The sequence below is a fragment of the Dermacentor albipictus genome, chromosome 5 (genome assembly GCF_038994185.2).
Source record: "Dermacentor albipictus isolate Rhodes 1998 colony chromosome 5, USDA_Dalb.pri_finalv2, whole genome shotgun sequence".
Taxonomy (NCBI): domain Eukaryota; kingdom Metazoa; phylum Arthropoda; class Arachnida; order Ixodida; family Ixodidae; genus Dermacentor; species Dermacentor albipictus.
The window spans coordinates 80,966,520-80,993,970 of record NC_091825.1 but is presented as its reverse complement, the minus strand read 5'-3'; the positions used below and the strand labels follow the sequence as shown (position 1 = coordinate 80,993,970).

The 27,451-nt window shown below is 47.7% G+C and overlaps 2 protein-coding genes across 3 annotated transcripts in view; one reads left to right on the top strand and one right to left on the bottom strand.

The window, feature by feature from the left end:
- spel1 (DNA mismatch repair protein spel1) overlaps nucleotides 1-2,671 on the top strand; it is a 103,092-nt gene extending 100,421 nt beyond the window's left edge. For both annotated transcript variants that reach the window (XM_065442890.2, XM_065442889.2), the window contains one exon: nucleotides 2,521-2,671. In XM_065442890.2, coding sequence (XP_065298962.2) covers nucleotides 2,521-2,592 — 72 coding nt within the window. In that variant the 3' untranslated portion in view covers nucleotides 2,593-2,671. The remainder of the gene's footprint in view (nucleotides 1-2,520) is intronic.
- Nucleotides 2,672-3,033: 362 nt separating this feature from the next.
- Nucleotides 3,034-27,451, bottom strand: part of LOC135910794 (uncharacterized) — a 186,642-nt gene continuing 162,224 nt past the window's right edge. The window contains exon 5 of the mRNA XM_065442892.2: nucleotides 3,034-8,783. Within this exon, the coding sequence (XP_065298964.2) occupies nucleotides 8,671-8,783 (113 nt within the window). The 3' untranslated portion in view covers nucleotides 3,034-8,670. The remainder of the gene's footprint in view (nucleotides 8,784-27,451) is intronic.

The window sequence follows — 27,451 nt, the reverse complement described above, 5'->3', positions numbered from 1 at the left end:
GTGAATCGTTTATCAGGGACTGCTGGCGTGCACTGGTGTGGTTTGTCAAAGATGAGAAGGCATATAAGTGCATACAGGTGCAACTTGTTGAGGACCTTATACAGCAAAATCTCGGTGATGCAATCAGCTGGTACGAATTTCGGTGTGATACGAATTCGTAACATTCTCCAACCCATGTGCTTATATTTAGGTGCACGTTAAAGAACCCCAGGTGGTCGAAATTTCCGGAGTCCTCCACTACGGCGTGCCTCATAATCAGAAAGTGGTTTTGGCACGTAAAACCCCATAATTAATTCATAACATTCCCCGGCTGAAATATGTTGCTTACAATACGAAAAACATTTTCTGTTTCGAACGTGTTGCCGTGCTGCTGCGGATCATACCAATGCGTGAGGAACACTGGCGGCAGCGACGACTGAGCCAGCGTAGTGGCTGGCACAGACAAATCTGGGTGGGATCCATAGTCTCCAAGCAATCAGCTATGTCATGCGGCTGCGCAATCTCTCATTGGTCCCTCGTCAAGCGGACTGGGACATGTACAATGTTTTGCGACAGTGGCCCCTTTCAGCTCTTAATGTGCTTGACCGCAATATGTATTTTGCTTATGATTCACTGCATAACATAGCTCTATTGCAGCGAAGCTGACCTAAAGGGACACTAAAGGCAAATATTAAGTCTAGCTAAGGCGATAGATTAGTGCTCGAGAATTTCTAAGGCATCAATATTATTGCAAACAGAGCCTTAATAATCGAGAAATTGAGGTAAATGCACGACATGATTAGAGACTCCCCCTGGACAGTCAAGCACTTGCACGATGACGAAAGCACTGCTCAGCTAAATTCTGTCACTAGTAGTCAACCACCCATTGCACAAAACATCCTCGTATTGTATTATAAGATGAAATAAAATGCTACTTGTCCAGTTCTATTTCGTGTCTAGACAAAAGAACTCGTTCAAATTACCTTTGACAACAACGCCAGCGGTCGAACGGTTTTGTTTCCTCTCGACTGCGCTCTGCCTAGCTTTTTCGTTTCAGTAGTTATCACGTAGTGCTGCACTGGTTTTGCTGGCTTGCAAAACTCGTACAAACTGCAAGTGGCAGAGAATTCAACGTCAATGTGATGTCGCGAGATGCCCAAACGGTCTACACCATTTGGCCAAAAAGCAGCTGCAGCGGCGAATCCCCCGCATGCTGCCTCTCTGACTTTATCTGTCTTGGCTTGGTGCCGCCGTCTGTCGGACGCCGTTTCACTCACCAGCAAAGGGCGGTGATGGAGTATGCAACGTCACCGTTCCCGCTGTTGGATGGCAGGAGATTTGAATTTCGAGAAAGGTATTCAGACGCTTAAAAGATGCAATTTTCTCGTAAACTAAGTCTTTTCTAGGGACAAAACGAGTGGTGTGAGGTTTCTGGAATGGTATTTAAAAAGTCCACATTGACTTAGTATTAGCCTTTAGTGTCCCCTTAAGAGATGCAGCGATTATGCTGCACATGTAAGACCCTTGCCGACTCCAAAATAAATGCAATGTTGCACTCAGTGGATCTGGCCCAGTGGGCGTGTTTCTCGGTAGGCCTTAATTAATGCGAAGTTCGCCTTGGGTGTTTCGCCAGCTACTCTGTGCACATGTGTAACGCCTGGCTTGCGCAACTTTGGTCGCTTATTGCAAACAGTGGTTGCTTACTGCAAATTTTCGTCGTTTACTGCAAACTTCGGCAGCTGTTTGCAGTGTTATGGTCGCCTGTTGCAATGCACCGGTCTCTTGTTGCAACGTATGGGCTGGCCGCACCACTAAATTCACATGACTGCCACATTCAAATGCAACGAAAGATGCAGGAACATTACAGATTGGCGGCAAATCAAGAGGAATATAATACATGGAAGTCAATGCATGACGTAGCAGCCGGGAAAACACAGCAGCGAGGAATGTATTCACAGGGTTCCACTGTGTTCGGAATTTTCTGCTAAAAATAAATAAATTTTTTCTCGATTTTGTGTATGTTTTGACGATACAGATTTTGGGTGATACAGAGGTTTCACGCGACCTTGTGAAATTCATATCACTGAGAGTTTACTGTATATTAATTGTCTCTTTGCATGGTGCATTGAACACAGTACACTAGATTCAGGGTGTCAAGCTTCCATCTTGGTGCAAAATTTTGTTTCCATGCCTCGCTATTGAGAACACTTAGAGAACACTTGGAAAACTCTTGCCAATACGAAAATGTTTATTCAATAAAAAAAAATAGCAGAACCCATCTCATTATGAATGGCGACTAGTCACAAATAATGTTGAAGCAATGTAGCAACACACTGGGGTAGGCACATGGATGGGTATTTGCCTGCTCACACTATCACCTTAGGTCACCCTTTCATTTGTCAATAAATAATCTAAGTCATGGCTATGCTACAGTAATTCCATTACATTTAGGTTGTGTTCAGGTTGTGTCGAGAACACTGTACAAAATTCATTGCTGTCTCTGAACTGTCCACAAACTTTGTTTTTTTGTGTTTGGTGCAGGAGGCCAGGCAGGTCCTGTCTCAGTATGAAGCTACTGCAGCTAAAAAGGACGAAACACCCATGGAGGACTGATATCCTTCCTTGTTTTCCTTAACTATGTGCCAACAGATGTTTTTCTCTGTTATTTTAAATAAAATTATAGTGCCAGTCATCTTGTCTGTATTGACGCATTGTTGATTACAGATCAAATCAAATTTTAGCGAACTGTTTCATGATGCATCATACTAGAGAATAATTAAACAAAAGAAAAGCTTTTTAAAATACACCTGTGGTGAAAAGCACAGTTCTATCACATCAGCTGGAGTACTGAAGAGTTGGACTTTGCACTTGGTGCTTCATAGCCTCAGTTGCTCTTTTACCATTGAAAGTAATGTTACTAACTAGTACTTGACACTTGATCCGCCTCTACTTGATGGGCAAGAAAGACAGACTCATACACAGTGCTTCTGCAATAACTATTTTATTTATGCCGTGTCTCCACGGCCCTGTCAATCGTTATCACAGGTGAACAAGGGCGGTGGGGCGTCGAACACAAGGGGTATGCGGCACATCTCAAGTCGCGTTAGGATTTCTACAGACAAGAGTCCTTATGTTTGTGTGTTTGTGTGTGTGTGCAACTTTTTATTACAGGCTGTCTCTACATGCATCTATACACTTGCGGACGAGCATTGACTTTTATTTTCTTCTGTACAGCAACATCTGGGATGTAATAGCAACTTGCTATCGTGGCTGCGGCTATGGTTTTTACGTGCTTCTCTGTCACACGACCTTGCTTGTAGCTCGCTCATTTTAGTACCGACATCTGGTGAACGTCTGCTTGGGAGTCTAATAGTACTAAGTGCTACAGATGCAAGGACGGGTTTATGGCATTTTCCTTTGGTATATGTCCTGTTGCTGTCGCTCCTCGCCCGGCACAAATTTCGCTCTTTTGTGCGTGTCTGATGTGTTACTGGTGTCCTTTAAGATACTGTTCATGAGCAGGTGGCAGGAAATCATGGTACAATCAAGCTAAGCATAATACTTTATCTGGCCTTCCACAGACGTGCCATCCTCTGCGATGCACTAGGACAAGATGAAGCCATTCAACCTTGATATAACAAACATGGACGTCACAAATTATTGAATATGACGAAGTAAATCCAAAATCTTTGTGATAGCATGTGACGAATATAACATTATAACAGATATTCAATATAACGAAGGTATATTCATATCGGATATGACTTCACTACAACAAGGTTCGATTGTGTTAGTGTGTTCGCTAGACATCAGTGAGTAGATGCTGTGCAGAATGTTTGGTTCTGTCACAACCAGTTACATTTGCCGTGCGACAGAGTAGCAGAACTTCATTGGAACCACTGATAGTGCTCCACGCACCAGTGGATGCTGCATAAAAAAAAATTGATCAGAAAACGAGCAAAGCCCCATTTATCTGTCTTTCTAAAGATACACGAACACGAAGAGGCTTCGACGCTATACATGCAAAAAATGTGAACACATTCGGCATCTTCTGTAGGTATCGGCACAAGTTTATGTTTTTCATGTTGTTCTCATAAGGATCACACAAAAATGTAAGAGCAAGGATGGTCAAAGATAGCATTTAACATTCAAAATGAGCCGTATTTATATTCAGCAAAGGGTCTGTTCCTTTGTTTATTCATCTCATATTTTCTGCGCAAGCAGGGCATCCGAGGAAAAGACTGCTACAGGTGCCTGCATCCTCAGTGTTGCAAATTAGAGCCATCAGATGACTCTGCATTTTGTTTCACTGTAGGGAACCTTGCATCCCTAATTCACAGATTGCTAAATGCAGACATTCAAAATTTCTTGTTGCAAGAAGACTTTACAGGTTTTGTTGGTAGCTGCCTTTTCTAGCTGTTGACGTGAAAATCATCGAAGCAAGAAAGTTTGGCACCACTTCTGGCAATGACAGCATAGCGAACAACATTAGTAACTGTATGTGGCTTTCGTTCTTCACTGGGCTTCCAAAGCAATGCATATTTTTGGTGCAACCTCGGTTTGCTGCTTGCTGAACATGCCCCAGCAAGCTAGAAGACACTGATACACCTTTTAACAGCGGTGCGCCATGAAGGTATAGAGTACTTTGATCAGTCACTTCTTCAGAAGCTAGGAGTACATACAAGTATTTATAACAAGACAGGCTGTCGTTCTTGCTCCTCTTTTTTGTTGGCATTGTTCTAAAAAGTTTACAGCATCAACGAGCTTTGCAAATTGTATCCCTTTGCTTTCTTCCTTGTGGTGGGCATGGGTTCGCGTTATGCCAAGCTGTATGGCTAACATGGATGCATACCACAATTGATCACTGGCTACAGAGAACTAGGGACACTAATTGTGTAGGTTCCAAGGATTTTCTTCTTTTCCTCAGAAACATGCCAAGTCAAGATTTTTCTGCGGCCAGAGTGCACCGGTCACATTCTTTCTTTTTGAAAAACTCGCTACAGGTTGTCTGGTCCATGTGCACTACCCATCACCAGCAATCGGCAGAGTTCTCAAAGGGGAAAGTGAGGGAAGAGCGAGCCAATGAATTAAAGCGAGTGGGTCAGGCTAGTGCAAGAAAACAAAGATGGATCAACACACCTTCAATTGAAACTAGTGCACCTCAATGGCTGTGAAGATCTATTTGGACGAACAATAATGCATTGCTTCCACACGAGCGATATGACAACTACCTGCATAGGCTCAGCATTGTTGCACATGCCCAATTGTCTTGTTGGCAGCCCTGTTTCTATGCAATGGCTTCTTGTCCATACTGGGCACTGCACAAAGAGCTGATTATCGGTCGACTGCAGGGAAATAAAGAGAAAAAAAGAAGTTGCCTCTGGAGTGCAGGTGATGTCCTGAACCACAGGTGCCATTCTATTACCATGAGCATCGAAACAGTGGCGGCCCACAGAAAGCATCCACTCTTACCGTCGAGAGACTAGCTTGACAGCTTTCATTGTTTTCACAAGTTTTCCAATGAAAAGTGCATATCACAAATTATGTAATTGATTGTGGTGACTACCTTTAAGCCAGAATAAGCAATTCGCCAGGCAATTGAGAATGTTTATTCTCTTGGTCACCTGTTTTGAAAAGCCGGAGTTTACTCAAACTCTGCACGAACACTTAAAAGTGTGGCCTTCTTTTTCTCTTTGGTGCCTTCTGTGCCTGTAAGTTTCTCTTGTAACCACGCTGGTGTACAATCAAACCTCAATATAGCCAACATGCGTATAACAAATTATTGGATATAACAAAGTAAATCTAAACTTTGCTAATTTTTCCAACATCAGCATGTATGCTCAAAAACAAACAAACGAAGCTTATAACAAGTATGTTCGTGTTGATTGGGACTTCGTTATGCCGAGGTTCTGCTGTACTAAACGTTCTTTTTATCAAGGTCCTGGTACAAATCATTCATCATCCGTGGCACCATTGACTCAAGACCTGTCTGGGCTGTACTCAAACAAGTTTGCTGAAATTTATGCCATGCCAGCATGACTGAAAATAAAAGCCTGTGCTCGACACTGAGCATACTGAGCACTAATTAAGCAGCCACAGAACACCACCCTCTGGGAGTCAAATTCCATTCCAGTTGAACCAGTACCATCTTCGACATACAAATAATGCTGGAGACATAAGAAACCCTATGTCATGTCACCTAACCAATTTAAGAAAAATGGGGAAGGCAAAAGTCTGCTTCACGTACAGATTTTTCAACCATTGTTATGGTACTTCTAAGCAAAATTTTGTTGATCCATTTAACTTTTGAGTATGTTACCTTCTATCAGCTGATGCTTCGTACGTGCGTTGTCTTCTTTGTCGCTTCTTTATTTCTAGTCTCGTGCTGGGTAAACTTGCTGATGAATTTCCCTCCTAGTTGCTGTCAGATTGTGTACCGAAACTTACATCATGGCTCACGAATCGCCGTTAGCAGGTTTTAGCAAAGCGGTGGCCTACAAGCATGACGTGGTGAAAAAGCACCAGTGGAAGTGGTGCCATCTTTTCACACACTTTTTAACAGAACAGCACATAATTGCCCTAAGTACTCCATTTATCTACTGACATATAAGTCGGCATTGACACAATGATCACAGTGGTAATTTTACATCTTCTCTTTTTGTAAGGCAAGTTGTCAAACACTGAAAAATTTCTAGAGTGTAATAGTTGACCACAGCTTCATAAGAGGCTGCTACTGTTGATGGCTGACTGCCCTTGCTTTTTTGTGATATGGTGTACGTATCTATTAGCTATCCTAAATCTGTAATCCTTTATCTTGGTGCAAATATGCTGAAATATTGCCTGTGTGTCCAGAGTGGGCTCATCTGGCACGTATGGCTTCTGCAGTTGCTATGCACTTTTCCTGCTAAAGGTCCAACTCGTTCTACCACAGAAGGCAGAGCAGTGTCACAGTGCATGCATAACATGGATGTTGAAGAGCGACAAAACGCAGCACATTAAGGTTGGATATGCCCCTGTCTATGTTACTGTGGCGGTAGCAAGGCTCCTCAATGCTGTGTCTAAGTGTGGCGACAAGCACTGCCAATTTGACCTGGCTTGGTGCAATGCCAGTCGAGTTGTACTTCAAAGAGCCATTATATCAAGAACGCACTTACGTCATACAACATTTTAGCTTGCATATCTGCAAGAAATTATTTGTGTCCCAATGACTCCTGTGACTCAATATTGCACCACTAGGAGGCGTGAGCGCTTGTTACCATTTTGGAGTGGTTTGCTGTTGGATTGTTTTAATGCCAAAACGTCGCGCCCCGAATTATTTTATTCCCATTAGAGTGCCCGCAATCGAAAGAAAATGACTGGCAGGGTAGGCCATAATAAGTATGTGCTGGCTCTGCTACTGCTCAAATGCATCCAGGAACTTTTGTGGCTTGGTAATTTGCAGTGCTTCATCTCACCAGTCATTCTATTGTCCCTGTACCTCCCATTAGTACCAGTTTTAATTTCTATGCACGCTCAGCTTTACACTCTATGCAACACGTGGCTTGCGCGATGCCGTTTCTTCATTTTAGCTAGAGCACCGTGCATTTACATTGGCTTCCTCTACATTTCCTTTGCAATGCACCTTTTGCTGTCCTCATCTTCCTCCAGCTTCCTTGTCTCCATGTTTTAAGCCCATAAGCAAACACTGGCAAATTGCATGGTTGTTTTTCTACGGTAAGCTGCTGTTTGTGACTTGGGAATGCCTGCAAAATACATTACAAACTGCTTTTATTCTTTGGCCCTGTGGGCTAGCTCATGACTCATTGGCTGAGGTATAGTTGTAGTACTCGCTCAGCCACAGAATACCCGAAGAAGAGTAGAGACGCCCGTCTGGAGAAAAATGCTGAAAAGCGAGATCACTTTGGGAAGAATTTGGCTCCAAGTTTTGCGTGGAAACAAAGTCGGCGCAGCTCGAGTGCAGCACAGAAAGCATATGTTCGGATCACCACTGAGTATCTATAGACACTAACACTTCTCCTACAGACAATTTTTTGCTGTAGCTCCGTAACGCTGATATGTGTCTCCTATCTTCACATTTGATATGGCATTGTACATTGCACACTGACACTACCAATTTGCAAATAGCAAAACTGTCTTGTGCTGCTTTCAACATCTTCATCTGGCTCTCCGGCTAACTCAACTTGTGTACCTAGCCATCCAGATGTGAACAAGTGCAAGAGTTGTGCATTCTTTTCGACAATGAGGAAACATCTTGCTAATACATTTCGTTTCATAATAGCCCATCACTTGAAGTTAAAGTGCTCTGTAGAACCCACCCGGCAAAGCTCTTGCTTTCTGTGCGAGCCAGCCATGCAGTGAATGAAGCCAAGCAAACTGTCGTGGGAAAGGCGACGCAATTCTATACTGGCCGTCCTTGAACATAGCGAGAATAGTGTCTTCGTTTCAACCAGGACCCGCAGGCGAGAAAGCCCTGTCTTGCAGCAGAGCTCAGTAAGCGCGAATGGCCCTGTATGGGCAAGGGAGCACCCTTGAGCAGTCAGTCCTTCGAAAAAGAATACTTGGGGTTGTTCGGGAGGGGGTGCAAAGATGGCGGTCTCTCCCTCTCTTTCTATCTGTAAGATCAGCGAGGAAGTAGCTCGCAGAAGAAAAATGGCGGCGGTGGCTGCAGCTCCTCGATTAGTAGCTCTGTGTTCAGACGTCATTGGAGGTCGCCAGTCCAAGTCCTGTCCTTGCATTGCCCGTCATGCCCAGTCTGGAAAACTCCAAGGGGCCGCTGTACCATGTGCCCCACTGGTCCTTGAAGGCTGCACGTGAAAGAGCAAAAGGAAACAAGGTAGAAAATGAGGTCAATGCATGTATTGGTGGAAGGCACCTAAAATTACTCCGGGTGACACATACTGGCTGCAAGAGTACATGTATATGCCTTTCACGTGCCTTGCATTACACCGTGGATTGTGTCATGCACCTTGTATGATAAACTACACTTGTGTAGTGCACATAACTTATTATTTTCTGCCATTGAATACTGATGGAATTGGAGCGATGCTTGTGCTCCAGGACATTACCATCACAGGAATGGTGGTTAGGGCTGTTTTATTTTTAGCATTTGCTTTTATTTTTCTGGGGTGTACTTGTCAGTTTATTCTCTTTCCTATGCTAACAAGTTGTGCTATAATTGCATGTTTAGTGCAGTCCTTATGGTCACTGATTGTTAGAGCTAGTCGCATTTCTCTAGAGCTGATTGGCAAGCAAGGAAGGCACGTTTCGGCAAAACATCATTTGGAAAGAAATTATGGGGAACTGCTTTTCACTGCCACTGCAGAGATGGCACCCCAGATGGAAGCAAAGAATTACAAAAGCTTTGTTTCCACACTTTCTGAAAGGAGATCTTTAATGTGCCTTAGGGAACCACTCACCAGAGCCCATAGGAAATTTTGGTTATACACTGGACGGTTATACACTTTTCACAATGATAGATCTAGTGCTGTTAGCTGGATGTCGGGTTACCTAAGAAACTTGTAAATAAGAAACAAGGGAAAGGTGATCATATGGAGGGCACCATGACAATGACTATAACGAAACAAAAGAGCATGTCGCCAAATGCACATACAGTGTGGTGCCCGTTGAAGGATAGCACTGCACACTGTTTTAAAGGAATCCAAACATGATGAAATTGGCCAAATATGTAATTGCTTTGTCTAGGTTGAGTCGGCAAATTCGTGGATGGTCTATAAGGCATGGCTTGCTTATTTAACGATTGTGCAGGATTAAGTTATATCCTGTGTGCGCTCGCTCAAGAGTTGCTTCAGAGCAATAACTGTGGTTATCCGGCAGCAGAATCGTTACGAATTCTCCACTTGCATCCATTTTAGAGTGCCGCTCTTAGGCGCCCGTTCCTGCCTTGAGGACAGCGTAACCGAGCAGATGAGCACAGCGAAAGATGAAAGCAAATGCGGAGCGCAGCGGGCAATGAATGAAGAAGAAAGCGGAGAGAAAGGTGCTGCGACACCATGAGGCAGAAAGCAGAGGAGGATATGGTGAAAGCCTGAGAAGTGTGCCGACGATGGCTGCGAAATGGCGCCAGAGTAGCGCGTCGTCTGGGAGATCTATCGGCAGCTGCTGCTGTGAATCGCCCCCACGCACCACCCATGCGCTGGCTCTCGCGATCTCCAGATTAGCCGGGCAGTCGCGTTGCACTTCACTCCATCATTTGGAGCGTGCCGTACGAAACAGATCGTCCGCACCAGCCATTATATCGCAAAATAGAAACGGGTATAGAGCTGCGCTCAAATTTTGCATTAGGGAGTATCGTAATCATCGGTAATTTTTTTTCCCTACTGACTGCTATAACTGCTGTTCATTGTAGTAGTATTTGAATGGAATGAATATTCGACAATTTCGAATAGTGAACCGAATTCGAATTCTCAACTCGTATAACAAAAGCTACTCGATTTGCTTTCGGAACAATATTCGCACACCCCTACCCATAATTGGTGACATTGCGAGAATGCGCTCTATTTGAGCGAGGAAATGTGCCATCGCGAGATCAGATCGCTCATTAGGAAGTGTTATGACCGACTAGCCAATAGCGTGAAGCCGGAAGTGAATGTACATCATTCAAGTACTGCCAAATGTCGCATGGAATGTGGAAACGACTAATTTGGTACGTACAAGGACAACAACCTACTGCAAGACCTTCAGAAGTATTTTATGCTGCTGTTCACAGTAAAACATATCAACTTATATTAATAAAGCACGTGTCACGCCAGTTTCAGTGTGTATTTGCTGCCCTCATACTGGCAACACCGGGAAGACGTTGCTCGATGTCATCGCTCGCGCGGGGTACGACTTTGCGCGGGCGCATTTCACCTTGTTCTCCAATCCGTATAAGCCACATCGTCCTCGCTCCGAACCAGTTTTAGCGGTGGCGCTCCACTCGCGCTGGCTCGCTGTGAGGGCGGAGCTTGTGACGTCACGGAGCGGCCCCTGGTGGCTACTGCCGTGATGGTAGCGACTCTCTTGCTCCTTGGTACGGTGCCCGGTACGTACATGCTTGCCCGTGCGGGGAGCTCGTACTTCGTGTTTTCCCTATCCCGACGCTAAGCCGAAGAACGGGTGCCTAGTGCTCGCGCGTGGTCGTACCACGCCGAGCCGCACTCATCGGAGGCCCAAGCCGAAGGAGATTGCCCGAGCTCTCGCGAGTTGGCCCATCGGTTATCGCGAGAGCAAGGAGCATAGCCGCCGGGACTTTTCCTAGCGGCGCGTCCCAGCTTGAGCCTGTGCTGTCGCAGCGACGTGCTACAGGCGCCCCTAACTGTATTTTTCGCCCTTGGTGCGGGACCCCTTTGGTTCCCCGCCGTCCGGGGACCGGGCGTTCGTGCAGTGTTGGGTGCCGTTGGAGACAATAAACGGTTTCCGTCAACTTGGGGCAATACTGTGTTCTTGCGGCCATCGCTCGGTAGCCCCTTGTGGCCTGAGTTCGCGCGCAGCGGCGCTAGAGGCTGACGCGGCCCTGTGGCTCGCTAAGCTCGAAACCGCGGTGGTCGGTACTCCTGTGAGACCCCGAAAACCCCACAACATTAATAACAAAAATACTGGAATATGCTACCACATAGTTTGGCATCGCTAAAAGAAAGAAAGAAAAAAGAAGGCGTAGACGTGTACATGACCAAAGCAGTTGGAAAGGAATGTAATTAAGAAGGGTGTATAGGATTGGGCTTGTTGGTAAAACATGCTTTAAAGTTTTAATAACAGCGAAAGGACAGCAGAGGGGACCGGAGAGAACAGAGCGCTAACTTCCAACAGTTTATTTTCTTTTGAGAAAGCATAGCAAGTTTTATAGCCACACATTAGCACTACAACCATGCGCAGAACACCGCGACAAAACCATACAAAATTCAACCTGGCATCGATAGCCCGAGGTATCCGACCGCCTTGTCAGTTAGCGCGACAGAGGGAATGCTGACGCACCCAAATTTTAAACATGGAATTTTTCCCGCTTCGATTATTTCACGCGTGACACTAGTGAGTGAGTGAGTGAGTGAATAAACTTTATTGTAGGTCCGGCGAGGACGCGAACTCGTCGCGCACCCGGCTATTCCCACGTCGGGACCGGCAGGTCTAGCCCACCGGCCCGGTCGCGGGCACGCCGGACGGCCAGGATTTGCTTTTCTAGAGCGGGGCTAAGCAAAAGCGAGTCCCACTCCTCCTTGATGAACTTGGGGTATGTCGACCTGTACCCCCAGAGCATGTGAGGTAGAGTGGAGGTCTGGCCGCAGGACGGGCAGGCGTCGTCGCGATACACGTCGGGGTAAGCCTCGTGGAGAGCGGACAGAGACGGATATGTGCTGGTCTGTAGGAGCCTAAGCGAAGCGGCTTGCGCCCTATTAAACTTGGGGTGAGGGGGTGGAAAGACCCTTCTGGACATGTAGTAATATTTAATAATCTCGTTGTGAGTAGCGGGGGCGTCCCTGTGACCGTAGAGAGGTGGGGAGTCAGTGCTCCTTATAGAGGAAGTGCGGTCGGTGAGGTCACGCGCAGCCTCGTGGGCAGACTCATTGAGGTTCGGGGGAGCACCCTCGACCAATCCTACGTGAGCGGGAAACCAGTGAATTGAATGGTTTGTTAGAGCATGTGGACTCGAGCCGCTAAGAAGACGAACAGCTTCCTTGGCGATGCAACCCTATTGAAAAGCCCTAACTGCCGTTTTGGAATCACTATAGATTTCGGACCCACGACCGTCTAGCAGGGCGAGGGCGATGGCGACTTGCTCGGCGACTCCGGGGTCTGAAGTGCGAATCGAGGAGCTACTGGAAATGTTTCCGCTCTAGTCGACCACAACGACGGCAAAGGTCTTCCCGTCACTGTACTCCGCAGCGTCGACGAAGCTTGCGCTAATGTCGTGTCGCTTGATCTGTTTGAGGATGGCTGCTGCTCTGCCCTTGCGTCTGCCCTCGTTGTGGACGGGATGGACGTTTCGGGACACAGGTGCCACTACGAACTTGTCTCGAATGCACCTAGGGATCGGGGTACTGGCCATCGAGAATCCCGCAGGGTGGTAACCCAGCTCTTCGAGGATGCGTTTACCTGCCGCTGTGGTGGCCAGGCGACTGAGTTGCGTGCGTTCTTGGGCTTCGCGTGACAGTATCACCGTGTTTAGCAATGAAGCTACATTTTTTTTTATCTTGGCTTGCTTTCTGAAAAGAAAACAAACTGTTAGAAGTTAGCGGCTCTGTTCTCTCTTCTGTCCTTGCGCTGTTGTTCAAACTTTCAAGCATGGACAGGAAACCTGGAAAGCACGTAGCTATTATTGTAGAAATATTCAACATGTTCTTCCTATTGGGATCTGGCATGAACACATAATAGCCTTTGTTTCTTTATCGTGATTAAGTGTATCTTCGACTTATATTATTGCTTGTCAGCCAGCGTTTATTCTGTGCGATCACGAAATAACTTTTTTTAAAATTCGCAATGGGATCGTCTCCCTTACTTGGAGACTGGACTCGAAAATTCTCCTTTGTGTTCTCTGGCGTCATTTGCAGCGCCTGCTAGCTTGCCTTCGTCATTTTTCGCAGCCAGATGGCGCGTCCCTCGCGTCTCTGGACTCCTATGCTTCAGCCTGCGCATGCTCTGTCGACGCCATTGTAGCATGATGGCTGTAGCACCGACGGCGCAAACGTACCTCAAACGTCCGTACTCTTTCCACCGTATCCGGTTCCCCTGGATTAAGCCAATCAACGCGCAGTGAAATTGACGTCCCCGAAAGTAATCTATATCGGGAATACGGAAAGTAAGGCTGGGGGTTTGTTTCGATGTCAGCAAGAAACATCGTCAAGCAGCACGACGAGGGTAAAGACTTCTGATGCACATAGCTCGAACGGGCTGCACCCCGCGCTATGGCGGCGTCGTAGCGAGGAAAGAAAAAGAGAAACTGTTTATTGGAAGGCAGGCATTTCAGACGACGTGCGTATGACCGCTAACGTGCTTCTCTATAAGCATAAGGAGGGAGGGTCGTTTGCGCTTTCCCTAGGAAATACGCGCGCTTGCGGGAGAATTCGTTCGCGAGGGCTGCGGCCCGCGATGCAGGCGGAAAACAATTCTCGCGTCAGCTGGCGCGGGGGCGACAGAGCGCCGACACGCCCCGCGCCAGAGCCCGCCGAGTCGGCCGCTTCCGCTGCGCGCAAAACGCTTCAACGAAATTAGCACAGGCGACCGACGAATGGTGGCAGCTGCATACCCCACAGGCTATTTGACGCTGCGTGCGACGCAAAAAAGAAGGGAAAAAAGGAGGCCTATTTGGCCAATCCCCCGCAGTGGGCATGCGCCATCATAAAGGGAGGAGCAAACCAAACCGAACCAAATGATATCAAATTAATTTCGACGCACGACTCCTATGTGTGCCAGCTGCGACATCCGTCGCGTAAGGATTCTGGCAGGGATAGTGTGCGATATTTCGCAGAACGTATTTTTGGTTAGGCCTTCAAGGGCTAACCTACAGCCGTTTCGGTGTCCCATTGATTTCGTATGACCTGAATTGAGCTGTATACATGCGGATGTATCGTGTGGAGGTCGCTGTCCATCTCTTTTTGTTGCACTGTCCTTACTTAGCGCTATAACGGTTGGCACTTGCGAGAATTAATGCTCGGCCTGCTTCGCAATGTCAAGGAGCTGCCGGCTGACGTCCGTGACCAGAGCAGCGCTTTTTATTACTTTAAATAACTTCTTTTTTTTTTTAGCGACAAGAAATTGGTCCCAAAAAGTGACGATATATGGCGCCACCCTCTGCACTCGGTGAACTCCGCACGCGCCGTGTGCCGAAACGACGGAGTACAAACGAGTTATCCGAAAATCCTCGTGGCAGGGCCATGAGAGGGCAAGTTGAATTCCACCTGATTGCAACATAATGCCACGAAGTAAGGCAGTGCGGTTACTCAGAGACGAAACTTCGCTTTGGAAGAGACGTTTCTCGCAGTGCTCCACAAAACAAAGCCACCCGAGGCAACCGTCAGCTGCATTATTCGGGGTTCTATAGATTTACCGGCCGAACTGTGTGAGGCTATAGCGGTATGCAGAGCGAGGACTGATGCCACACGATTCCCATCTTTCCGTGGAACGCGCACACGGATTTCATTGCAGCTTTATGCTGCAACCACTGGGATACTGATGTTTCCTTTTGTTATTGTCTATAGACGTGGTGAGAATAGATGTCATTGAAGTATTTTATGAAAATTAACAAACTTGCCTCACCATTTGACCAAATCACGAAAATGCCACCTATGAAACGCTATGTAATTGGTTGTCTTTAGAGGTGCGTTCCTGGCCTAATAGATAGGGCACCCGGCTGCTGTACTCGATGGCAGAGGTTCGACTCCAACATAGTTCACACAGTATCTTGTTTTTTCGTAAAGTGAGGCGAATATGTATACATGATCATACCCGAGGCGAAATATATGTACATGATCGTACTCATAAATCTCAATGGTCATACGTAGTCATAAGACATTGTCATGTATCAAACTGTCACAGGACGCCACCTATACCTGCAGACCGCATCGTGTCACGTGCTACAGATGGACGGACTGAGAGAAGTAGCCCTAGAATGCTTACGTATTAAAGATACTCTATTGCACATTTCCATGGGCATGCGGGGCACGGGCTCTGTAGAAACGTAGAAAGAGAAAAAAAGAGATTAGGGCTGGGAGGCTAAGCAGAGGCAAGCTCCCGATTTGCTACTCTGCGTGGGGATGTGGGAAAATGGGGTCATATAGGAAGGAAGAAGAGATAGAAACATTAAGAAAACCAAAGTAACTACTATAGCAGGCGTTCGGCAAAGACTAGTAAAATTGGCATGTGATGTTACTGAAAGGCAGGCGAGCTAACACGGATCTAAATACTAACAAAAACACTCAACAGAAACGCTGGCTTCTCGCTCTGCTAAGACATATGACCGACCCAACTCGACCGGAAAAAATAAGAAAGAAAAACGAACGAGGAAATAAGGGAATACGATCTTCGTAACAATTGCATATCAAGGCAAGCTCATAGAGACGTACAGAAATATCCAGGAATGCGGAAAGTGCCCGCAGTATGTGTTAAACAGCTATGGAAATACAGAGCAAAGGCAGCCCGCGAACTGCCTTGCTCATTGCGTTACACGTGCTTTGCGATGTGGCGTTCGCAATGCCCTCGCGAGATGTCTCGAAATATTTGCTATCCATCTTTGTTCCCGGAGGCAACCAGAAAGCCTTTCCGTTTGAATGCGGCTGCGAGCCATCAGCGATACTGGAGGCAAGCGACATGCGCGTCAATGCTCTCGAACGACGTTCCATGGCGTCCGCGGGACGATCGTATTTATAATTCTCGCCAACCTTTCACAGTGACCGCGAAGAACAACGTGCGGACGCCGCTGCGAAAGGCTTCTTTTTTTTTTTTACTCAACGTTCGGGTACTCGTCGGCTCTGGTCGTATTCATCTATTTTCACCAGATTCGCCGCTTCTGTGTTCCCTCAATATTTTTGCCCAGAGGTCTTATTTGGAACAAACTCGTCGCGCAAGACCCGTTCGCCCCGAGCGCTTCACCTGGAACGCGCGTAATTGATTTCTCTGCTTGTCTTTTTACGCGTTGTTCCTTCCTCATTCCTGAGCCGTTGCCCGCGGCCTTTGCATATATAGCAAGCACGATACCGCCCGTGTTGTGACAAGAAATTCCATCGGTGCGTGTAGACGGCAAAAAGCTTACAGACCACACGAGTGCTTGCGTATGTCTGCGCGTGTCTACCGACGTGCGGAAGCTTCTGCTGAAGGCAGAAGTTAAGCGAAAGCGTGTTTTACGAAATGTTTTGGGAATGCAGCACCTGGTCTTTGTTATCCATAAGATTTATTGTTTGGATTTATCGCATCGCTCGAAAATACTTGCCACGCGAATTTCGCCAACTGTGCCACTTGAAAAGCGCTTAATCGGCGTTAATCAACGAAAAGCAATAGTGTTGGAATATAACCGTTAGATTATTCCGGCCCAAGATTCTTTCGCCAGGATTCTCACTTTCTCCCGTTAGTGCGGCGAGCCAGCTTCGCCGCATAACGAAGCTGTAGCCAGGAGTAGCTCGCAAATAACTTGGCTCGTTTGTCCCAGCGTTGGCGTGTAGAGAAGACGAAGCGATGCACAAACCGTCGGCGATTATGCAAGAGACTGGCGGAAAAAAAAACCCAAGCATAAAACTGGAGCTACGCGCATGCCGAAAAACGCTTGGAGCCGTGGTTCACACCAGAACGAATAACATCGTCCAGGATCCGGTCATTTCGAACCTCGGCACCGCGACTGGTTTTCGTCCGTAGCCAGGCTCACGCACGCGTCTGCTGGAATAGCAGCGATTCTCGAAGATAAATTGAGTGTCGCGATGCGTACTATATTGCCTTGCAGATCTCTCCACTTGCAGCGCAGGAGGGGGGCGGGGGGGGAGCGATGTGGCGGGCGGGGTTGTGGGCAGGAGGCGAGTGAGCGTGTGGGTGTCGAGACGCAAGGGCGAGAGCCTAGCCACCTGATGACGCAGGCGCGCGGCGTATATGTATACGCACACTATGAAAGCTCTTATTACATCTCTCTATACCGCCGAGGGCCTTCTCGTGCGCTGCACGGCCAGCTATATTGCCGCGCGTATACAGATGACTTCGCGACGAGAGGTAACAAAACGCGCTATGTATCTGACGCAAGCCTGCGTCACTGAAACAAAAAAGGAAAATAAAACTAAGTACCCGCCGTAAGAACCTCCTATGACCGTGCAAAATGCCCACGTGGGCGAGTTTCCATAAGGCATTTGCGGCAACGGGAAAGCGCTCGCGGCAACAGTATGTGTGTTAGCATGCTGCAGCTGTGGGATTTTTCTATCTCCCCTCTATGTCCCCTGCCACCAGAGCAGGCTAACAAACATGCGTGCTTCTGGGTAATCTCCCTGCCTTTCCTATATTTTCTCTCACTATCTCTGCCTACCTCCCGCGTCTTTAAATATGTGGTGGCAAATGAGTTTATGTTCTAGCTAATTTCTATGCCTTCTTCTTTTCTTTATTTTTTCTCTCTCTCTGTCTTGGTACACCGTGCTGCGCGATTTCGCAGTCTGCCGAGAGCACGTTCACATTTGTAGCAGTGCGCGCACTGTTGGAGTTTAGTGGAATCGATCAGAGATGGTGCGTTTAGAAACGCACTAAGTTTAGATGTTGGAATCTGAGAACTAAGTTGTGCCCCATGGTCAGCCGAATCCCACGTTCGTACTCTTCTTTTGCGCGCTCTGCCACATTGTTCCCCGTAAGGCGGTGAAGAGAGATTTACAGGTTACGCGTTGTCGTAGGCTCTAGGCATTGGCGTAATGAGTGCTGGGTAGTAAGACGGCATTTATTTGCGTTAAGTAAGTTAAGAAGTTGGAATCTGAGTACTAATTTACTTTTCTGCCCAGTAAGCAGCGGCGCAGCCAAAAAGTTTTTTTTTTAGTTGGCGTGGGGGGAGTTCACGCACTTGACCGGAGACGCAAGGGGGCGGGGGGGGGGGGGGCAGCATACTAGCACAGGGACCTCGGGGGGAGGGGGAGGGAGGCACGTGCGCTTGATGGGCTACACGCTGGCTACGGCACTGCCTGTTCAGCCAAGTACCGCGTTCGTTGCCTTCCTTTGTGCGCTCCGCCACAATGGGACTCTCCAGGCGGCGAAAACAGCTTTACAGGTTAGGCGTCAGCGGTACGCACGATTGGGTTTGCGTTCCCGGCGTAACGTAAACGTGTCCCGGGTGGTAAGCCCGCACTTACGTTAACAAGACAGATAATTCGAGAGAGTGGAAAATTGGCAAGGCAGGGAATAATGAATCCACTGTGGCAGCCGTTCGCGGTCCTCATTTTCTGACGTTCGCAGATTCCGCGGCGCCACAGAGGCTACCGAAATGGAGTATGGTTCGAATCATGCGTTAGTGCGTGGCTGCTTTTCGGTGGCGATCACTTACTTTTTTGGAGTGCGCGCGACGCGCTTACGATCGTGAGGAGAAGCCGTCCACGTCTAATTACATCACCGGTGCACGGAGGGCAACCATGTTGATCGTTGCAGGTCGATGGCGGCGTGGATCATTTCACGCCACCCGGCACTAATGGCGCGCTTTGACGGCTCCACTGTCGCGGACCGTTTGAGTTATGACACGGAGATGCACGGGGACCTGTTTGCCCGACACGCTGCGGAAGAAAAGACAGAAAAAGCCCACCTTTCTCTGCGCACCATCATCGTCGATCGCGTGGTGGACGACTGACGCGAAAGTCACGCGCTGTCGTTCACACGTAATATTTTGACAATTCCCCTCTTGACTAAGGCTACCAAGGTTTCACGGAGTAGGAGCACTCGAGCGTTCGGTTATCCATTAGTGAGGCTTACTATCGGTCGCAACGTGGACTTCATACACGAATCGCGCTGGATATAGTCAAAATTACAGGCTGTCTGCCTAAATAGGGTGGGTGCTGATTCTCTTCAAATTCTGAAGCATTCGCTCTGCTGGCGAAACGCTGCGCGCACGCGCGTGATTTCGTGGTATCAGCGAATTTGCTAAGCATCGACATATTCGAACACATACGACGCTCGATCATCATGTGCTAGGGGCCACACTTATTATGCAAGTTTTTACACTTTTTCGTAATCGTCACAATCACACTCTCTCGCGTTGTTTTTTGCTCCTTCTCCATTTGCCCTATATTTGGGTTAAACCCATTGGTTAAGGCTGACATCTCAACTTTTTTGCTTGTACCGATCGAAGCAGCGTGCACGCAGAACTAGCTGACGCTGTGTGTAGTGCAGTCTATCCTCACCTCTTGTATTTGTATGAAAACATTGTCATTCTTATCTGTGCACACCTATCTCGTGCCACATTGGGGCGTCGAATTCTTCACGAGCTTTCTTTTTTGTGCTTCGTTGTGATAACAATTAATAGCAATAATACGGACATCCAAGGCACGTTCAGGTCGTCGCCGTCGCCGTCGCCGTGCTGTTACGGGTGCGGCGGTGCTTGCGCGGCCCGCGTGCCGTGCTTTGGAAGAGCTCACGATCTCACGTTATCTGCGGTGTTTCGGACACGCGGCGCGGTTGCAATGGTGAAAGGAACGGCAGCAAGGAACATTCGCTTTATGACAGAGACTCGCGTTCCCCGCTGCTGGCTCTACCGATCACGCCAGCGCTGTGACCGGGAGTGCTTGCGGTCATCGAGTGAACTCGGCTCAGGTGTATCTTTGGGTACATGATACGACGCGTGTTTAGTTAGTAAGCGAAAGTCTACTGCAATTTATTCTGCACATAAAAGTTTTCATGCGAGTGCGCGAATTGGAATGGAGTTGCCAGAGGCGTACTGCTTGCAACCTCTAAATTTGGGCTCGTTTGTCCCTACCCACTTACGAGCCTACCCGGTGTAGGGTAGCCAACCGGATGTTATTCTGGTTAACCTCCCTGCCTTCTACTTTTCTCTTCCCTCCTCCTACATCGTGTACTCATTTATTTGTTACCGGTGTCAATACTTCGCCATGCAGGCGAAGCTGCGTCATTTTTTTTTCGCTCACTCTGTGAAACTTGTATATCTCGTGAACCGGATAGGAATCTCATGGGCTTTTTTTTAGCTCTAGTCTTGATTGCTTCAGTCCGCTTGTGGCGCTTCTTTGTATCTTGCAGCAAAATATTATTCTTACTGAGCAAAGCAGTATTCTTACAGGGAAATGAGGCCTAGCGTACGTAACTTCACGCTGTGCGGGTATTGTAACGCTGAAAGTGCGCACTATAAGTAATTTTCATGGGCAGGCTAGGTGACATACGGAGACATGATTTTTCACAGAAAGAGCCCATGTCGTTAAAACGGGATGTGCAATATTTGAAGGTAATTAGTTTATTAGTACCGTCATGCATAATTACTAACATGGGCTAATTAGAGGACACCCGACGCACTGCCGCTCGGAGGGGCGGGTAGCAGGTGTGTTTCGCTCACGTTTGACTGACATTTGAGTGAGAGCAATACCTAGTGAACTGATTGTGCAATAAATGATATAAGGATGCCAAATATATCTCAGTCTATGCGCCTACTAATCGAACGCCGCATTTTGTGTGCTACCCTTTCGCAGGATCTCTGCTGCTTGAAACGCAAGTTTATTTCACTCGTCTCTGGAATCAAGCGCTCTAAAACGTTTAAGATGTGTTATAATTGAAACGGAAAAGCTTCTGTGCATACTTCAGTGCTACAGCTCGGCCTTGATTAAAAAAGAAATAAGCAAATAAAATGGGTTTGTCAGGAACCCGAACAGCTAATATACTTTCCGCATACCAGGTACTCGCTCCGATTCAGCGCATTTTTTTAAGCACCGCGTGACGACGTCGGAACACTCGGACCCGTGCAAACATGCCTGATGTTTTGTAACTCTTCGCACACATGAGCTTCTTGCTGTTTCGAACTCGCGCGTCAGAAGTCGCAATCGACGCAATTGATTGCCCTCGCCCTGCTGATCGTTAGACTCCGCTCGTAGTCGTGACCTTCTCACCTTCAGTTTCTGACAGTAAGCGCCTTTCATTACGAAGCATCAGCCTGGATATGAATTGATGGCGGCACAAAGGAAGTCGGCTAATAGTGAGAATTTTCCGCGGCGGACCACTTTCATCCCGGTGCCGCCTGGCGCGCGCTGACCCGTAAACGAAATGGATTGCGCCGCTCGACCGAGGCCAATCGGTGCTTCGCGGCGCGTCAGCTCCACGGGATTACGGGCCGCGCGAACGCGAGCTTGTTGCGCTCTCGGAGCTTCGAAAAGTCGGAGGGCTCTCTCTGCATGGCGCTATCAAGGCTCGCGTGCTAGCCGCCCTAATTAAGTTGGGCTCCCGCGGTGAGCCAGTGCACCGGCATCCTCTCGCGTCTCTTTTTAGTTCCTTTCGTGTGGTTGTCGCGTAGTTTGTTCTTTTCTCTGTCCGCGCCGGCGCTAATTTCGTCTACGCGCTGCGCACCGTGGCCCTCCATATACTTCTTCTGCGGGCGCAATCCGAAGCAGGGAGGTTATGCCGTCTGAAGGTGCGACCTGCAGGTTTCGAGGTACGCTATGACGCACCAGGTGTAGCGCGGCATGCATCGGTGCACTGAACGCTTCGCCTTATCTACCTCGACGCAGAGCTGCGTCCTTGCGCAAACTTTGAAACAAGACTGGACGGGACTCGCACGGGGTTATCCGAAGCCCCCAATTCCTGCAAATATTTTCCTGTTTGATTACCCATAACGTGGTAAAACAGACTACGACAGAAAAAAGGGGAAAGCTGATCGTGACTTCGGCGCAGAGTGGGGAATTAAGGTTAGGCAGCACGCCGCTGTGTTGCTGACGTAGCTGAAATCGCTTTCGTACGCTTCGTGTATGCGTACGTATTGGGGAGCTCGGTGGGGAGGGGGTTGGCGGTAACCTATCGTCGACGTTTACGTCACCGGCTCATTCCGAGTGATCCGAACAAGCAAGCAAGCGCACGCGACGAGTGGATAGTAGACCGGAAATTGTATACCATGCAGTGGGCTGCTTTAATTCGAAAGACTGTGACGTCACTCCTTCGCGGCGTGCGGATATATAACTGAAGGAAGGAGCTGAGCTCGTTTACCTCAATCAGCCGACTGCTTTGTTTCCTCTTCATTTGTATCTCCCTTTCTTTCTCTCTCTCTCTAAATTATACGCTGTTTAAACTGTTGCTCTAAAACTAGCATGAGTGTTTGAGTATGTTGCTGGCGCCTTTTTTGTGATGTACTTATTCGCAGTTTTCAGTGGAGTTCTGGCGCACTTACATCATCTTAACGATGCAATACTGTAGCTCCCCCACTTCTGGATTTCACATGTAGCAGTGGCCATTTCGCAATGAATTCTCCTCACCGCTTAAACTTGTACTGCTGCAAATGTGCTGGTAAACACTTCTCAACCGGTGTGCAGAAGTAGAGGACGACAAGTAGTGAAAATAAACTAGTCTTTGTTTGTGCCACTTTTTTTTATGGTCCGAGTGTCTTCAGATAGTAGACACTGTACCCTTTCTCATTCATTCGCTCCTGATATTGTTTACACGTCACGGTAGTCACTATTTCAGAAACAGTTCCTGGAACTCTGAATCAACCGCGTTCTGATAGCACTCCTTTACAGTGTACCCAAAGGCCTAGGTATTTCTCTGAAATGTTTAACTCCGCATGTGATTCATAATGGTCAGCTAGTTGGTCGAACTAATCAAAAGGCCCGTTGCTTAGTGTTTGTGTGCAGTGGTTCTGTCTACCTACTGTTAGTTTTAAATCGCATTCTCTGCAAGAGTCCATCTCACGTCCCAATCACATTTCTGAAATTCCTGCTGCTGTCACTTTGCGACACAAGTAAAAAGATCAATGCAGTATATACAGGGTGTCCCAACTACCACGCACCAAGATTTAAAGATATGCAACTTTCATATAGCTGGACAGAAACAAGGTAATGTTGTTTGCCGTCTCTTGGAGATACCCAGATTATTTTTGCATCCCACCTAATGACATAATTAGTCTTAATTAAATAATCAAGTTCTCAAATATTATAATTAAATTAAAAGTGTGAATGAGAAAATTGTAGAGAAACGTAAAAAAACTCCCGATACTGCTTTCTGTTTCTCAATACGTGACGCATAAAAGTTTTTCCTAGTGCGAAAGAAGCCCGCGAACACACGCAGAGTGCCTCGAGCGGCCAGTCGCGCGACAATTTTGCGTGATAGAAAGCTCGAAACGCTGAATATAGCAAATTAACGCGCCACAATCGTACACGGTAGAGAGAGAGAGAGATAGAGAGAGAGAGACTTTATTGTGGTAGAAAAGCTGAGAGGTCGGCCTGAGAGTTCTGACCTGCTACTCCATATTGGGAAAGGGTGACGGGAATAAAGAGAGAGAGGTGATGACGTGGGTGAAGATGGGGGTGAGTGAACTTGAACCGCAAAAACTTTTCGAAGTCTCAAGTCTAGAATAATACACGGGAATTCACTGCAGTGTCATAGGCGGGCGCAGAGTCTAATAGTGTTAAGAAGTCAGACAGAGCTGCATTATCCGTTTGCGCAGAAGTCGTCCGTAGAGAGGCTGCCAAGGCCTGTCTTCTTGTAAGCAATCTGCCATGTGACCAAATTAAGTCCGAACATTTTGCCCTCGTCGTATGAAAACCAGTGTCATGAGATGCGTCTAACGTTTCTTCGCAAGCGCAAAAGCTGCACGCGAAACTGTCAGTCGTTCCGATAAGGAATGGATAACTCACGGTGAAAAGCGGCAGACGACGACAGCCGGCAAAGTTGACGTTGCATCACAAAGGCGCAGTCTGGTTGACAGTCACTCGCAAATAAGTGTCCAGTGAGTGCAATCGAGTGTCACTGAAATCTAATGGATTCCACTGTCGGCAGTGTGATACGAGGCCCAAGATGGATGTTATCTATATAGCCGAATCGTCCCTTGTCATTGTAAACGACGCACAGACGCTCGTATCGTTGGCGGGCGCAGCTTTTCTGGCACAATCGTTACTGATGATGATGAGCCACTGAAATATGACGTCCTGTCCACTCTCCACAGTGCAGCGTTGAATTTGTCCGGACACCAGCTGTTCGTGACGTCCTCGGCGAAGAGTGTAGTGAAATCTTTGTAGGGCTACCTTTGAGATGGAAAGTGGAGCTCCATTGGTTTAATCTTTTTCGGTGGAACTTCAAGCCGTAGTTATTGATTGTTATTAATAGATTTAGACTCACTTTCTGTCGTGTCGTTTCTTTGCATCGATTTACGTCTTTTGCACTATTACAAAGTATGAACAATAATCAGTAGGGATATTATTGATTGCCTTTCGTTCACTGAATATCTCTGCTAAACACGCTCCTCTTTAGCAGACGACGTCGCGGAACGTCACAGTTCGAGACGCCAGACGTAAGCCCGACGTAGCGGAACAACGGTTGCGAATTGCGCGACTCTGAATTCAATTTCACTCACGACTGAGATTCTTTCCGGAGCTTCGACGTTCTGCGCGCGTGGAACGACAATCCGTCGTGTTCCGCTCCCGCGCTCATTGCCGCCGTCCTCATCGAAGAAGCAGCAGCAACAGCAGCACCAGCAGCAGCTGCAGCGGCTGTCGCTCGTGAAAGTGCGTATACATGCGCGATACAGCCACGGCCGTTATTGAATCTGTATTTCGCTCATTTTTTCCCCTCTTTTGCGGCGGATAGGCATGTCACTCCTGTCATGCCTGTCACGACGTTGACGTTCGCTGGTCTTCACGGCTCTGTGGATGTAGGAACATGCCGCACGAACTTGAAATGTGCGCGGCGCACAGACAGACAAGGCACTTAATCGGCATGGAGCACTGTAAAATAACTTACACCCTTGAATCAAAGTGAACAAGGGTGTAAGTGTGTCTTTAAGGGTGTGAGTTATAGACAGAGTTAGACCCTTATTCACGTTTAAGGGTGTGAATTATTTTACAGTGTGGGTTGCAAGTTTTGCGCGCACACGTTAGCCAAACGCACCTGGGAAGTGATTATTCTCCCATCTGTATCTATACAGGGATATTTTCCCGGACATTATTCTTTGGTTTTCTCTTATTTTCCTCTCCAACGTCGCTGCATTTCTGTCAACACTTCAATTGCGCCGGTCCTTGTTTTCTGTTCTTTTTCTACACAGAATCGGTGAACTTGGCTATTCTATGCTGTTTTGCACATCACTCCGGATCGCTCGAGCAGAGCAGACTGCGTACATGTGCTAGACGTCGATGTTCCAGGTTTGTTTCGGTTGAACACAACAGTCACACGCAAGGAAAAATAAAGAAAATCAAACGCAGGGAACGCAGCTTGAACATGTGGACATGAACAACTCAGCTGCCAGCAACGGCCTCGCACGTGTAATGCGAGGACATGGGCACGGACCCCACCTACGGCAAGCGTTTTTTTTTGTCCGCTTTCATTTCCCTTTACTTATCATTTCTGCATTTCAAATAAAACGATTTAGTTATACTAAGCTTTCTTAGACTGCTTGCATTCTTTGTTAGCTTCGTATTGTCATATCGTAGTAACGGTGAAGAACACAGTATCAAAACCGTGAGTGACCAAACGAACTCTTTTTTGGGCGAACCTGCGCCCAGAAAAAAGAGGTTCACCGACGATATCGATACTCCCCAATGCCGAATTTGAGCGCATGCTTTATACGTGTTTTCATTTTGCTATATATTGGCTGGCGCGGACAATCTGTATCCTGCGGCACGTTGCAAACGGAGCGAAGTATTGCGCGACTGCCTTACTAATCGGGAAATCGCGAGCAGGAGCGCATGGGTGAAACGTGGGTTTGATTCACAGCAGCCGCCGCAGACAGACCTCCACTCATGCAGCGCTTTGTTTCCACGTATGGCGTCGGTGGCGTTATCGGTGAACAGGGGTGCGATCTTGTACGCGTTCCAAAATAGAACGGAGGCGGTCCGTTCCACCGAGTCGCACACGCTTGGTCAGTTTGAACGGTGTCGAACGCCATGACGTCAATTGTGAAGTGATATCTGCTGTCAATCATTCCGTGTTGTCTGCTATCGAACGAACGCAACGGAACGGACCGCCAATTTCGCGACGGAAAGAACGGACCGCCTCCGTTCGAGTTTGGAACGCGTACAAGATCGCACCCCAGATGACTCGCGATACCCTGGCGCCATCTCGTAGCCATCGTCGCCGCAGGGCCCGCCTTGCACGGCACTACGCTTTCCCTCTCAAGCCTTTCGCCATGCCCTCGTCCTCCGTTTTCCTTCTCGCACTCTCTTCGCTATTAATTCATTCACCGCTGCGCTCCGTGTTCGCTCTCTGGTCCTTCGCTGTGCTCGTTCACTCGGTTACGCCGAGGGACGCCGACGCTCGCCGCAAAAACGGGCGCCAGAGCTGCGCTCTCACAAGAAAAAAAAAAAAACGCCAGCCCTACTAAAAGCAGAACAATAACGGCGAGCACACTCGTCGATCCTCGAACTCTCATGGGCGGATCAGGCGCGTCGGCTATTCATGCGTGGCTCAATGAACCGTCCAGCGTAATCGCTGTTGCTCGCGTTAGTTCTAGAATGTGCATCAGTATTCCCGTCGCGCACCGAATTCGATTACACGAGGCTAGGCGACAACATAGACAGCAGGTGGAACCATCGAAAACAATCGAGAAACTTCCGATAAAGAAAGGCGTATCTTGCGCTGAGCGATAACGTTTAACATTTGTTAGCCGGTGAAATACGGTCGCCGGATAATGATAAGCAAGTATGCGTGGAAGTGTGGTTGGGACTAACAAAAATTAGGCCCCTGGGTTGTTTCCTTTCTTCTCGCACACATGTTTGGAAGACGACGAGTGCTAGGCTCGCTTCCGAACGCCCGTCTGTAATTTTAAGTCTTTTTTAGCAAGTGTAGATAACGATAACGATAACGTTTAACATTTGTTAGCCGGTGAAATACGGTCGCCGGATAATGATAA